This window comes from Colobus angolensis, unplaced genomic scaffold (assembly GCF_000951035.1).
Source record: "Colobus angolensis palliatus isolate OR3802 unplaced genomic scaffold, Cang.pa_1.0 Scaffold241, whole genome shotgun sequence".
Classification (NCBI taxonomy): domain Eukaryota; kingdom Metazoa; phylum Chordata; class Mammalia; order Primates; family Cercopithecidae; genus Colobus; species Colobus angolensis.
The window spans coordinates 2068845-2082781 of NW_012115611.1; the positions used below are offsets into that span (position 1 = coordinate 2068845).

General features: G+C 35.7%; 1 protein-coding gene across 2 annotated transcripts in view; it reads right to left on the bottom strand.

The window, feature by feature from the left end:
- The window catches only part of KHDRBS2 (KH domain containing, RNA binding, signal transduction associated 2), a 613407-nt gene extending 604039 nt beyond the window's left edge, over window positions 1-9368 (bottom strand). For both annotated transcript variants that reach the window (XM_011945628.1, XM_011945629.1), the window contains exon 1: window positions 9003-9368. In XM_011945628.1, coding sequence (XP_011801018.1) covers window positions 9003-9093 — 91 coding nt within the window. In that variant the 5' untranslated portion in view covers window positions 9094-9368. The remainder of the gene's footprint in view (window positions 1-9002) is intronic.
- Between the last annotated feature and the right edge of the window lie 4569 nt (window positions 9369-13937).

Below are 13937 nucleotides of genomic sequence, written 5' to 3' on the forward strand. Positions count from 1 at the left end.
TTTTCTATAAGAAGAGTAAAATCTAATCTTTAATGTTTTAAAGGAAACAGACATTGATCGTGCCATTTCTGATAACAGTACAATAACACCAGTCAATCTGTTTCAAAGTTATTAAATTCTAATACCTCAAAACATGCAGATAACATTTAAATCAAGCCATATTTTTTTCTGCTTCTGATCAAATGTAAAATTTTCTCACTTCTAAATGTTAAACAAAACCGTGACCACCTCAGGACACAAGAGAGGACCTACAGTTGTTCTTTTGTTTCTAGAAAAATTCAGCAAATATAAGCAGTTGTCTAAAAAATATGGGGAAAAAATGCCTCAGCAAACCACACAAAATTATCCATCACTTTTTGGGTCAAAAGAAGTCTGAAATGTTCCCTCTGCTCTGCTACCACATCACTAAACTCTCACGAAGTAGTCCATATAAGTCATTCAGAAATGTAGGCTGTCTTGATGATCCTTAATTCAATTCTATAATAAGGTAAATCCCATTTATAAATTTATTTGACTTTTATAAGCTATACTTAAATTTTATGATATCATATAATAATTCATCCAATATTTGCACTCAGAAACATATTTTAGAAGTTAATGGCAACAACAACATTGATCTTCTAGATAAAATTTGCATACTAGCATCTGGCCTTCTTCCAAAGCCTAACATTGAATCTCTATCACAGGAAAAAATATGGTGTAATGGTTACATGTACAATTTCTTTGCTGTGAGACTAGATATAAATTAATTTCTCTAAGCCTTAATTTTTGTAATTTGTAAAACTAACGCTAATAACTACACAATAAGACTGGTGGGTAGATTACTTGTGGTAATGCATGCAAATCATCTAGTACAGTGTCCGGCAAAGAGTAAACTCACAATAAATGTGGAGATGATAATAATGGTAATAATGATACATCTCTCATTACCATAAACAACCGAAGTTATTTTCTCTGTTCCTATATCAGTTGTCTCTAAAATTTATGTAAAACCTATTGGACCTTCCATGTACTTATTTATATCACGTGTGTATATGTGTGTATATATATGTATACATATACATGTGTGTATATATATACACACATACACAGATGTCTATATGTATACAGTTGAATCCCCTATAGATTATAAACCCCATAAATTAAACATTTGATATTTCATTACTAATAGCACATACCATGTGCAGTTTTTACCAACATACATTCAAGGGCATGAGTGATTGTGTAGTCAAATGAAGTAGATTACTAGTCTGATGGAATTAATCTTCCAAACTATAGCTAAAATATAAAGTAAATAGCCTAATGCTTTTATGATTGTTTATTATCTCTCTATACTGCAAAATCTTTTTGGAATTACTGTTCATGAGTCAAATGGAGGATGCGCTAAAACTGACTTCTTTCCCCTCAAAAAATTAAAACAATTGAGCAAGAGGATGCTTGGCCATGACCTCGCAAGTATTTGGCAAATAAAAGATGCACTCATTACAGAACTCTGCACTTGAGAAAATGAGGAAGTCATATAATATGAATATTTGCTAACATTAATGTAGAATATCAGCAATTAGTCGGTATTCTACCTCTAAAAATTTTTCCAAATTACGTTTATTTTATTGGAATTCAGCATTTTATAGGGAATAGTACCAAATTTTGATCTATGGAATATATTAAATATTACACAGTTTATAGCTTTAAAAAAATCAAACTGGTGTCGGAATATAATTCCAATGAAGATATATTTCTTATAATATAGCCAAACCAAAAAGAAGGATCAAATTCGGTGTTCAAATAAGTGCATAAGGAAAGCCAATGATATTACAGTTATTTCAAATGGTTTCTAAGAACTACCTCCAAACCTCACTTCCTCCCCTTCTACAGCTGCTATGGGAACAAACAGCTTCACTACAGACTGTGTACACAAAGAGAAACCGAGAATAATGATCAGTTATGTTCCCACTCTCAGGTACCAGGCCATAAAAAGAATCTTAAAATGAGATAAATATAGAGAATATTACTGTGTCCATTAGGCAGATGAATTTATCATGGTCATGCTCATTCTTATACAACTAGTTAATGAAATATTAATATTAATGTACAAGGCTTAATATTCATTTGAAAGGTTTTCATAAAGATACAAATCAAAACAAATAAATGAATGGGGATGGGACATTACAGATAAACATAAGAAAATTTTATTTTCTAGAAAGTAGAGAAAAGGAGGCCAGTTGTCTGAGTACCACAAGACTCGGGAATGACATTTTAATGGTTTTCCTAGATTTTCTTTGTGCCGCGTATGTGCCAGACTGAGTGCTAGAAAAGCTGGCAACTCAGAAGTATTAAAAGCAAACACACACACAAAGCCTCAATCCAAACAACAAAGAAACAAATGAGCAGATTCTCAGAGACCTCACTGAGTAAAGCAGGACTTTCCTGTACTAACTTTCCAACTTCCTGCCAATGAATAATTTTTCAAAATTGACTTAGAAACAAATGGAAACTTTCAAAGTGGCCTCCTGAGGTTTTGCATTATGCAAAGATAAAATATGACTGAATTAGTATTATCATTCTAAATGACAGAATTACTGAAAACTTGTTTCTGGAGATACTTTCTAAACACAAAATAGGAGAAAAAGGAAGATATGAGGTCAGCATCATTCAGTTAATAAACACTTATTGAGGCCTTCTACATATGAGGCTGAAGGCAGGCATTAAAAATTCAAAGACAGAAGTCATAGTCTGGCCCTCAAGCTTAGAGGGGAAGACAACCAAAACAGAATTGCGTGTTGCAATGTTGTAATGGTGGATAGGTTGAAAATAAAACCAGAAGTGCACTTAATTTATAATGAATTAGATGAGAAGCCATTATGAAAGGGTTCCTAGAAGAAGGAATAGCGGTAGTCAGTTTTATTGAATGAAGATAAATTATAATCATGAAGAGAAGCTAGAAAGGGCATTCTAAAGCGAGGTCCTAGCATGTGCAACACCTTAGACACAAGAGAGGACAGAGAGAAGGGCAAGTATTATCCACATGCAGAAGAGGTAGCAGAGGGGCCAACAGGAGACGGGTTCTGAAGTCTGATGGAGAAAAGCCTGTTTGGCGTCTCCCTGGCACCACCACATACCAGGCACTGTGAAAAGTGCTGCTAATATAATGATGCAAAAAACTTAGTTCTGCTCAAGAGTGGACAAAGAGGAGCTGTTTCTCTAGTGATAGAGACAGGCACAACCTGATCATTCTAAAGTAACAGTTTGGACAGTGATCTAGAGGCATTCATTATGGGAATGAGGGGAAAATATCTAGTTTTCTGTGAATAGGTATGGGAATGTCAAGGGAGTCTAGAGAGTGAACTATAAGCAGTTTGGTATACCTGAGAGAAATTAAGCAGAAAGGCTGAAGAGATGCTTCTGGAGAGGTAAGCATGTTAAAAGAACGTCAAGAGGTATGGACTACACCTTACAGGCAATGGAACTTATTAAGAAGTGTGACATGGTGAGACTTTAGCCTTAAATGAAGTACTGTGACAGCATTGTGTGTGTTGGCGTGGGAAGAAGGGAAATGAAGGATGATGAGGGCAAGAAACAGTCAAAGAAGGAAGTAAAACCAGCAGAGTATAGTGCCTAGAAAACAAGGAAGGTGGAAAGAAATCAGAAGAAGGTCAATAGTGGAAAGTGCAGCCAAGAGACTTGATGACAGATCAGAAAAAATTTATTTGATTTGGCAATTATGAGATTATTCTGTCACTAGGGTCATCAGTTTCAGGACAATGATGAAGACAGAAGCCAAACTGAATAAATTTTAAAACGTAAATGAAGAAAGTGAGGCAGTTAGTATATACTAGTATTATCAGAAGTTTGAAGGAAACAATGAAGGATACATGTCAAGAGAGATCATTTTTTAATACTCGTGGCAAGTGAAAGAAGTATTCTATTTCTTCAAATTATTCAGATTGAATCATGTTGACAGCTGCTATAAAGAAAGAGTTCATTGGGAGAAAGAGTAGGAGATATTGAATAAAGGATTTAACTACAGAATGAGTCCATAGATGAAGAGCGTTTAGGTCAAGGATATGGGTGGCAAGTCAACCTTGAAGAAAAGAAACATTTGGTCTTCTGGAAATGAAAGACAGTGACTAAGGCTATGGAAGTTTTTAGGTGGTAGGAGGTTAAGGAATAGCAGAAGAGATATATCCATTTCCTCCAATAAAAAGGATGATGAAATCACCTGCTGAGAGTGAAGAACATGTGGGTTTAAGGGGAAGTCTGAATAGGTCTGAAATTACTCTTGAAATAAATAGGATCAGGGCTAATCAAGCTCATGGTTAAAGACTAACAAGTGATCATTTACTAAACATGATATTTTTAAAACTCTAATCATTTTTCATAAGGTAATTTATTTCATAATTTGCTTTATGAATTCAAATTTAACTCAGCAGTAATCTAAAGTAAGGAAGTGTTTATTTTACTTATTTTCTCTAATTGAGGTGCATCATCTTATATTTGTTTAATTTCTGCTTATATTTTTGTTATATATATAAAAATTACTGGCCGGGCATGGTGGTTCACGCCTGTAATCCTAGCACTTTGGGAGGACGAGGCGGGAGAATCACAAGGTCAGGAATTTGAGACCAGCCTGGCTAACATGGTGAAACCCCATCTCTACAAAAATTTGCTGGGCGTGGTGGCACGCACCTGTAATCCCAGTTACTCGGGAGGCTGAGGCAGGAGAATTGCTTGAATCCAGGAGGCAGAGGTTGCAATGAGCCAAAATCACACCACTGCACTCCAACCTGGGTGACAGGGCAAGGCTCTGTCTTGAAAATAAAATAAAATAAAATAAATTTTAAAAATACTGCTTATGTTATCACAGGCATCACAAGCACAAGTTTGTTTGTTTGTTTTTCCATCTTAAAAGAACTCTGCCTGGCATGTATTACTTTTCTTGTTATATAGATGAAGAAACTGAGTATCAGAGAGGGGGAAATGACACATCCTATATTTCCCAGGAGGTAGAAGTGTCAATACTCACTCCTAAGTGTTTTTCTCGTCAAAGTACAAATTTTCCACTATATCATAAATTGTTTTAATTGAAGATCAAAGATAACTTGAATTTAATTTTTTGTCCATGTTTGTCTTATATTTAAGAAACATATGTAAGATTATCCCAAATCTATTGGGAGAAAAAGGTGATTACATTAATCAAAAGAAAAGTCACTTTAAAGAGTCACAGGAATACTATTTTTAACCAGAAGCTGCTTTAGACATGACACTAATAACTTTCCTTAATTTAAAAACATATCGAGCTTTATGAAAAATATTTAAGAAACACTAACTAACCAAAAAATGGTTCTTATTAATAACCGAAATGTAGTTAACTCACAAGTTTGCATTTGTGATAAGTATTAATCTCTGTTTTCTTAATATTTTAAGATCTCATTTATATCTGCAAAAATAAAGGCCAAGTCTAGATGGGAGGTCAAACTTTTCACTAAAGTTTGAAAATAGCACCTACAGTTTTTTGAAAACCATTCGAACTGCTGGGGTATTTGGCAATGTTTGACATCATCATATAATGCTTGCAAAGATTTCAGGCTAGAAAATCTTCCCCAAACCGCTCTCAATTGGACAAAAATTTCTAATGCTCCTAAGAATATGGAATCACCGTAATTGAATATATAAATCTGAACAGATCTATGTCTGTCAGCAGACATAGAATATTTCCAGACAATATTCTCATGTATATATATTTTTGGCCTCAAACATTAATAGTAGTTCAATAGACTTAAGAACATAAATCTGTTCCCAATATCCAAAATAAAGTATACGCCTCAAATTACATTTTAGTGCCATAAATATATTAATCATTAAACTAGGAAAGAATGAAAAAAGTTTTGAAAATGTGCAGCCATTGATTTTTTGTTCCGAATATACAAACATCACTTTGTTGTATCCATCAGTAGTCTGAGACTTAATTAGAATTGCAAAAAGAAAACATATACATCACTTAGTCCAACTCCTTAATTTGAGAGACAAGGAAACTGGGCACAGGGAAAGAAAGCTTACCCAGATTCAGTTGAGGTTAAAGTGGAATTCAAATCCAGGTATCTAGATTCACAGTTTAATGCACTTCCCAGAAGCAGAATAGATATAAATAACCTCATGTAATTTCATCTGGCAACCAAATTCAGACACTGAGTAGAACTTTAAGGATAGTCCTGAGTTTGCTGTTTTATCATATTCAAAAGCACCTACCATAACAAGTGGATAACTAAACAACATTATAATCGCAGGATGAACATTATTTTAATTATGTAAGCATACTACAAGCAAACTTCAAACTACATTATTCAAAATTTCTTCTGAGTAACAATCAATTGAAATCAATCCTATTGAAAACACACAGCAGAAACAAGTGAAATAAAACAAACTACAATGGACCCCCCGAAAACCCCAAATAAACATCCAACTAGTACTTTCAACCCCACAGCCTTCAATTCTACATGCAGCACTGTCAATTGAACACTGATTTGCATCTATCACCAATCAAAATGCAAAATAAATCATTGTGAAAGCTCATTGGTTTATATTACTACCTTTATAGATATTAGCTTCCGGAAAATCATTCTGAAGAACTGAATCATCTGTATCATTTTTATTACTCATTCAGGCTTGACACTGTCTGCACAGTACTGACTGAAATGTACTTCAGTATGCACCTTCTTTCCAAATGAATATCTATGTCAGGTTTATTTATAGCCACTGCCTTCAATCAGTGCATTCTCTCAAGTATGAGAAATAAAATCACCTCAACGATACTCTTCTATAGACATCTGAAACTAAGCATAGACATCTTGGCAATTGGCCTTTGGAAAGATAATGAAAGATCTATGCCATAAAATATACATTAAGATCATTGAGATTCCAAGAACAATCATCTTACACTCTTTAATAAGCACACGTAAAGAGCCCCAAGTACAGAGGTAATCTCAAACCTATGCATCCTTTTGCATAACTCTTTATGTACTCCAAGATTATCATAACCTCCTCTATTCTCTTTTCCTCATGCTGATTTCTCTGAAATTTGGGTACCCTCTTCGTTTCTTACTTAGATGCTTTCCTCTATTTAGGAGCTTTTCCTTCTAATTCTTTACAAAAGCAGGGCATGCTTCCCCCTGCTGGGAAAAAATCAAATTACAAGGAACATCAGAACATGTTCCTAAGTATTATATCAAGAAATCAAGTTCCTAGGAAAGATAAAATGTTAAGGAACCAAGTGCATAGCCTTCTCTGACTGTTTTACCAGACAAAGAAATACTTATGCACTCTGTTAAGAGTTTCTTGTATGCATTGATTTAGCTTGACCGCCTTCAAGTACAATAACTCATATTAATGACTGATGAGTTAATCTTTGAGCCACTTGTCTCAAATAGAACTCTAATTAGCGGGTCAGAGAGAACGATCAATTTGTAAGTGTTTTTTTTTTTTTTTCACTTTAAAGACATATTATCAGCTACATAAGGAAACTTCTGGAAAATGTATTGACTATTCAAAATATGTTAAAGATACTGAAGACTGGTAAGACTTGCCTTTTAAATCATTTCAAACAATCTTAAACATCTATTAACTCATTATTTTGCTATTGTTTTTATGTAGTTTTTTTTGAGAAAGCAAAAAAGTGCATTTTTATTGACTTTACTTTTCCACTTTAATTTCTATTTTTTTCATTCAGTAACCAAAGTAGTAGGCATAATTGTATTTCACCTTCCCACTTATCTATAAAACAAGCTTTTCCCCTGAAAACAGTTCAGTTATTTCACATGTTCCATGTTTTGACTATAAATCTTTTCCTGTTTAGCATTTAAATATAGAAAAATACCTTACACTTTATTGTTAACATAAACAACAATCCATCAATTAAAAATATAGCTAATACCGATTTAAATCATATATTGAGGAGCAGAATTTATTCTTCCTTGGTACAACTAAGTCTCAAAAAAATCTTTTAATACTGAGGAGCTGGGGTAGAGGAAGTTATCCCTTTTAGTTTTTTGCTGTATGTAAGTCCATAACAACCTTAGCTACAAAACTGCACTGTAACCAATTTGATGATGAAGCAATTCATTATTAATGAAGCATTCATCTAAAAAAATCTGCAGCTGTTTTAAAAACGCATGTGTAAATAACTACAGATATAGGTGTCTTGAGTATTTAGATGACATTATTATAACACAAATGGAGTAATTTGGTTAATAAAGTTTGCGTGTCTTTTTTTTTTTTTTTTTTTAACCTTTCAAAGCAATGCAAAAGACAAGACATATATGTTCCTCTGGGAATGAAATCTCCTTTAACATTACAGGTACACAAAAGAAAATGCACACTTGGTAAAACAGTTGATCAATTATAGAGTGCTCCCAGGGACCAATATCTCGCAGAGTACCCAATCATCACACTTCAAATAAATGTATAAGCACTTTAGCTTCTACTTACCACATTAACATACATATAAGAACATGCACAGTTTAATGCATAGGTTAATTCTAACACTTTCCATACGAAAGACTTTGATTAAAGGGCATCAAAAATCACTTCCTAAATGCAGTAAAAAATAAAAATAAAAATACTGATCTGTAGCTAAAAAGCTCTTAGAACACTACATTGATCACCATTGACTTCCAAACTGCTTTCCCCTCCCTCAGCGAAGTGAAAATGTCCCTGTAGACCGCGTTACACTTTACGGTTTCTCTATCAATGATCCTAACAGGTCACATCGCCACTGCCATTAGATCTCCGTAGCTTTGGTCTTCTCCAAATTAAGACATGGAGAAGGAGCACTGCTGTCCGCCCCAAGAACGGGGTCTGTCCGCCCGAGCTCTGAGACGAGCATCTTCAGGGGGACAGTTTCTGCGAAGGCGGCGACAGGAGTCCCTCCCCAACTTCACTCCCCTAATCAAGCCAAGGGTGAGATAGGCAGCCGACGGTTTGTGCCCATCGGTGGGGGCAAGTCCTACCTTCTGCCAAAAGGCGCGATGCATGCACAAAAGATGGATCCAGGCTATCTTTCTCTGCCATCAGCTCAGGCAAATATTTCTCCTCTTCCATAGCGCGGACTTCGGACTGTCCCCGGGCGAAGCGCGAGGTTCCGCTCGCTCGGACGCAGGGTCGTGGGGCAGCGCCTGGCTCCCGCGCTGCTCTTCCTCTGCGCGGCGAGGGGATCTCCGTGCGTCCTCACTGGCCCATGCACTCAGCACCTGCGACTCCCGCCGTCGGGCTGCGTGGCCCCGCGTCCACACCTGCCCGTCCCTTTCGTCGTCCCTCGCTCGCGCCGAGCCCGGGCTCACACCAGCGGCCTTAACTGGAGAGGCGGGAACAGGGCGAGGCCCACCTCCGCCAACCACTCATTGGTGGTGATGCCAGGAGAGGCGGGGCTCTGGCGAAGGCCGCGGGCCCTCATTGGGCCGTGGTGCACGTCGGGTCGCCTGACTGGCAGGAGGCAGCTGCAGGAGGGAGGGGAGCTCGGAAGATGCAAACGCTTTCTTTTTGCAGCCCAAGCCTTCCCTGGCTATTAGGCATGCCCAGTTCTGTGGAGCTCTCTGTGTCTTCAGCTAAGGTGCGGAGGAGAGAGAGGGCGGGAAAAGCGCAGGTTAAACAGAGAGGTCTGAGTCCAAGTGGACAGGGGAGATGGAGATGAGAAGTGAGCCACTGAGAGGGTGGAAAAGCGCCAGCAAAAGTCTCAGGAAGGTATATGGGACTTCACCTGCGTCCCTAAGGCACAGGTGTCTCCTTTCCCTCACACAGCTCAGATGCACTACAGTTGTGCAGGAATCAGCAGCGCACTGGGTCTGGAAATATAATGAAGACTGCATGTGATCGGCAGCTGGTATTTCCGATGACCTACATCTCAGATACGCAGTAGGATGTTCATTGATAAACAAATAAAGCGGCTCGGAGAAATATTGTGCAGAAACATTCTTCCAGTGTAGAATCATTGGGATATTGAATTAGTTATGGTAACCTATCTGTGCCTCCTTTCCCCAGACCCTATCTGTGGAAGGCAGGTTGGGAGGGGCTGAATTTAAAAACCTATATATATATATATGATTCATTAGTCACAGTTTGTGAAGGAATTGGGAAGACATGTAAAAGAAGAGACTAGAACATAGGTAATCACGTTTGCTCTAATTCTCCCCTTTCTCCTCGTTGTATATGTGCCAGTCTCTTTCACCAGGTACTGTTGCTGAGCTACTTTGCATTATCCCACCTCTATTTAAAGGAAAGTTAAACCCTCATGATATCACCAACCGTGACAAAAAAAAAAAAAAAAAAAAAAACATCCTTCTTTTACCAATGAGGCCATAAAATGTAACTTGCATGCCTCAATCACTAGGAAATAATCTTTCCCTAATCTTGGGTTCTCTTTTCATAAGCAGTCACTTCCTGATTCTTTTCCCCATTATTTTTGATGTAGAAGAATGAGGGCCAACTTTTCTACAAATAAAATATGCTGAAATTTTTCCAACTTCTCTTACTGAATTTAAATATTTTCCTTTTTATTTAATTTTTAGATAAATTTAGGAGATTATCTTTTATTTATATAATGTTTAAATAATGTAACGTGCCTCACATCAATTATTTCAATATGTCCTCACAGAAGCACTCTGAAAGATGCCAGCCAAGTATTACTTTTTCTGTATAAATACGGGAACTGAGGCAAAACAGAGAACTCGTCTCATGTCTAGTGAATGCTGAAGTTGAGATTAAAATTCAATTCCATATTAAAACCATTTAGATCCAGATTATACTGCTTCAACCTACCTTTCTGTGTGTTAAATATTTAATTTATTTGTGCATGAGTGCATTCAATAAAGGTTTATTGGATACTGAAAAGAGTCTAGGAACAGTACTTAAAATTGGAGAAACATTGATGAACAAGATACACATTCATTCCTTGTCATCACAAAAATATTTTCTAATGAGAGAAGATAAACAAAACCAAGTACACAAGAGAAATGGTAATTGCTGGCTGCAATAAAGGTCAAGAAAGAACCAAGGAGTTAAGCAAGATACTACAAGGGAAGACATTAGTTTCTTTATTTTTGACTGGGGTAAACATACAATCTCGATAAGCAGCTGATATTTACAGTGAAAATTCATGTAAAAGAATGAACCAAGTGTGTACAGTGTGCAAAGAAAGGCATTCTAAGCACGGGAACTTGCCACTGAAAAAGCCCTGTGGTGGAAAGAACTGTGCTGACTTTTGGAATTGACTGGTTTCAATGTGACTACTGTAATATGGGAAAGAATGGAATCAATAGGGTGAGGGATTGATGTGTACAAATATCCAGGATTTGATGAATGAAAATTATCTGGATTTTATTCTAAGTGTAATAGGGGACCATAAAGTATTGGTGTCTTTCTGAATGTTCTTTTTAATCTCTTTCTGATTCTTATGTTACTTTCAAAGAAGCTATTATTTAGAAATGAGTATATATACAAAAAGTTCTTGCTATTTTATCGGTGTGCAGAATGTTTAGTAGTTGATGGGTCATGCATCCTGCACCTGCTCTGCAACAGGGATATAAAGGGAAAATATGCTTCAAACTTCAAAGAGGTGGCTACGATTCGCTGTTGTAGTCAAGGATGAATACGATGCCAATCACAGCCAAAAAACTGTAAATATTTTCAAATAAATGTAAATTACAACAAAATATTTTACAATAATTACAATAATATTTTGCATATCAAGAGATTAAAAGCATATGGTGAGGATGGGGACGTGCAGAAACCCAGTTTCATGAATGAAGACGGTGTAGGAAATCTTATAATGTCCAGCAACAACAATTACTTTATTATTCAAAGCCATCTTTTCTATGATTACAGGATTAATAAGAAGATATCACAGAGAGCTGTCCAAGTGCTGACTTTATTATATAATGTCTTCAAGTCATTATAAATATAGTCAAGTTATTTTTTTCTAGTTATTATCAAAACTAAAGATTTATTATTTGTAGTTCCTCAGGTAATCCTTCATCAAATGCCTAAAATGCATTCTAACAAAGCAATGTATTTATGTAACCTAAAAAATCAAAAGAAAATAAACTCTAACCTAATCTTTAGAAAAGTTTGTGTACTTAGTACATGATGGATATTGTAAAATAAAGATATATAAATATATTGACCCTTAAAAATCAATGTGCTTCAGAATTGACTCACAAAATATTGCCCATTTTTAAAAAGAATATGACTAAATAAAGGTAAACACCAAGGACCCTACATATACACTCATCCAGCATCAGATCCATGTGTTTTCAATAGATGGCTCTGTGTAACTGCATGTTTTCCATTTATTTCACATGCAAATATTTTATAGGTACAACATTATCTTTTAATATTCTCAGAGAAACCTTGAAAATGCAAACATTTTATAAACATAAATGAAAACAGAAAAACTTTAAAAAATGATTGTTGAATATAGAATATTTTGTGTTTACCCTTGAATAAATTATAACTGAATTGATTTGCCTAACTTAAGTAAACATGACTTGTAGCCCCAAGACACTTTTAATGGAGTTCTAGTAATTTTAATATTATTTTTAAAATGGGATTATTACAGAAAATTTTGCCCCAACCAAATTTGGTTTTGGAGGATGAATAAGTCATGCACCATAGAATAAGTTCTTTGGTTAAAGCACAAACTGCGTTTTCAATATTTTCACACACCCTTGTAAGAAAGGTCAGGCTAAAGGGCATTTAATCAGACTAATCCTTGCAAACTAATAAAAAATGCCCAACCTGCATTATCAAATAGAGCACAGCTTCTGTTGCTTTCAGAGTTCTCATTAACTTTATGGATACCACTTTAGCTACTCTTGACTAGTTACTCCAAGGATTAACTAACTCTTGACTAGTTACTCAAAGGATTCAGTAAAACCAACTCACAATAAAAACACTATGTTTCCAAAATTATCCAGATCCAATAATTTACATAATGAAAATAGAGAATGATGGTGTTGATATTCTTTTAGCAATCTGATGCCTTGGTGCCTAGAACAGAGTATAATAAAGTACAACAAAGGACTGGCTCACTTACATTTACAGTAGAGCCCAACAGAACTCATTATATAAAAGACGCTATTTTAATATCTTAATTTATTTGAATTTCACTAACTACACAAGTGAAATCAGTTCCAGTTTATTTTAGAACTTCTATGTTATACTTTAGGATTGTAAGAAAAGACAGGGAAATGAGGACTTGGCTCTGCTGATGACCAATAGTGGTAATTGCATGTGTAGTAAGAAATTTCTAATGTGTAATATGCTCAAAGACAAAATTTATGCTATATGCTAATATATCATGGTACCACATAAGTATTCACCACTTAAAGCTGGTGTGTGTCTGTGTGTGTGTGTGTGTGTTTGAGTGTGTGAAAGGATTCTAGTTATTTAATAGCATATTATATTTAAACTGATACAAATGTATAATTAAAGAACAACGGAATAGAGGCAGAAAGAAAATAATTGACATTTGTTGAGGGTCTGCTACTGTGTTAGAACACTGCTGTTCTGAATCCTCACAAGCAGGAGGAAGCAAGGAAGGCCAAGGAAGAAACTGTTCTTAATTCTAACGTAGCTTAGCCCAGAGAAACTATTTCTGAGGTTTAAATTATCTGTGTTTGGAAAACTGACAGAGTTGATGTCCTTGTATCTCCATGGACAATTGTTGCACTGACACATTTCAGGTGGCACCCAGAGCAGGTGAGGAGCAGTACTTCATTATAGGAAAGGGGAATGGCGCTGTTGTTCCAAGGTGAAAGTTATTTACTATATTCTTAAAATTAAGTCCTTGAATTGTAGCTCAAGTATTGATTATTTCTGGAGATCAATATTTTAAGGTAAAAATCACATCAGTAAAATGTATTTTTCTTATACATCAAATGAAGATCTAA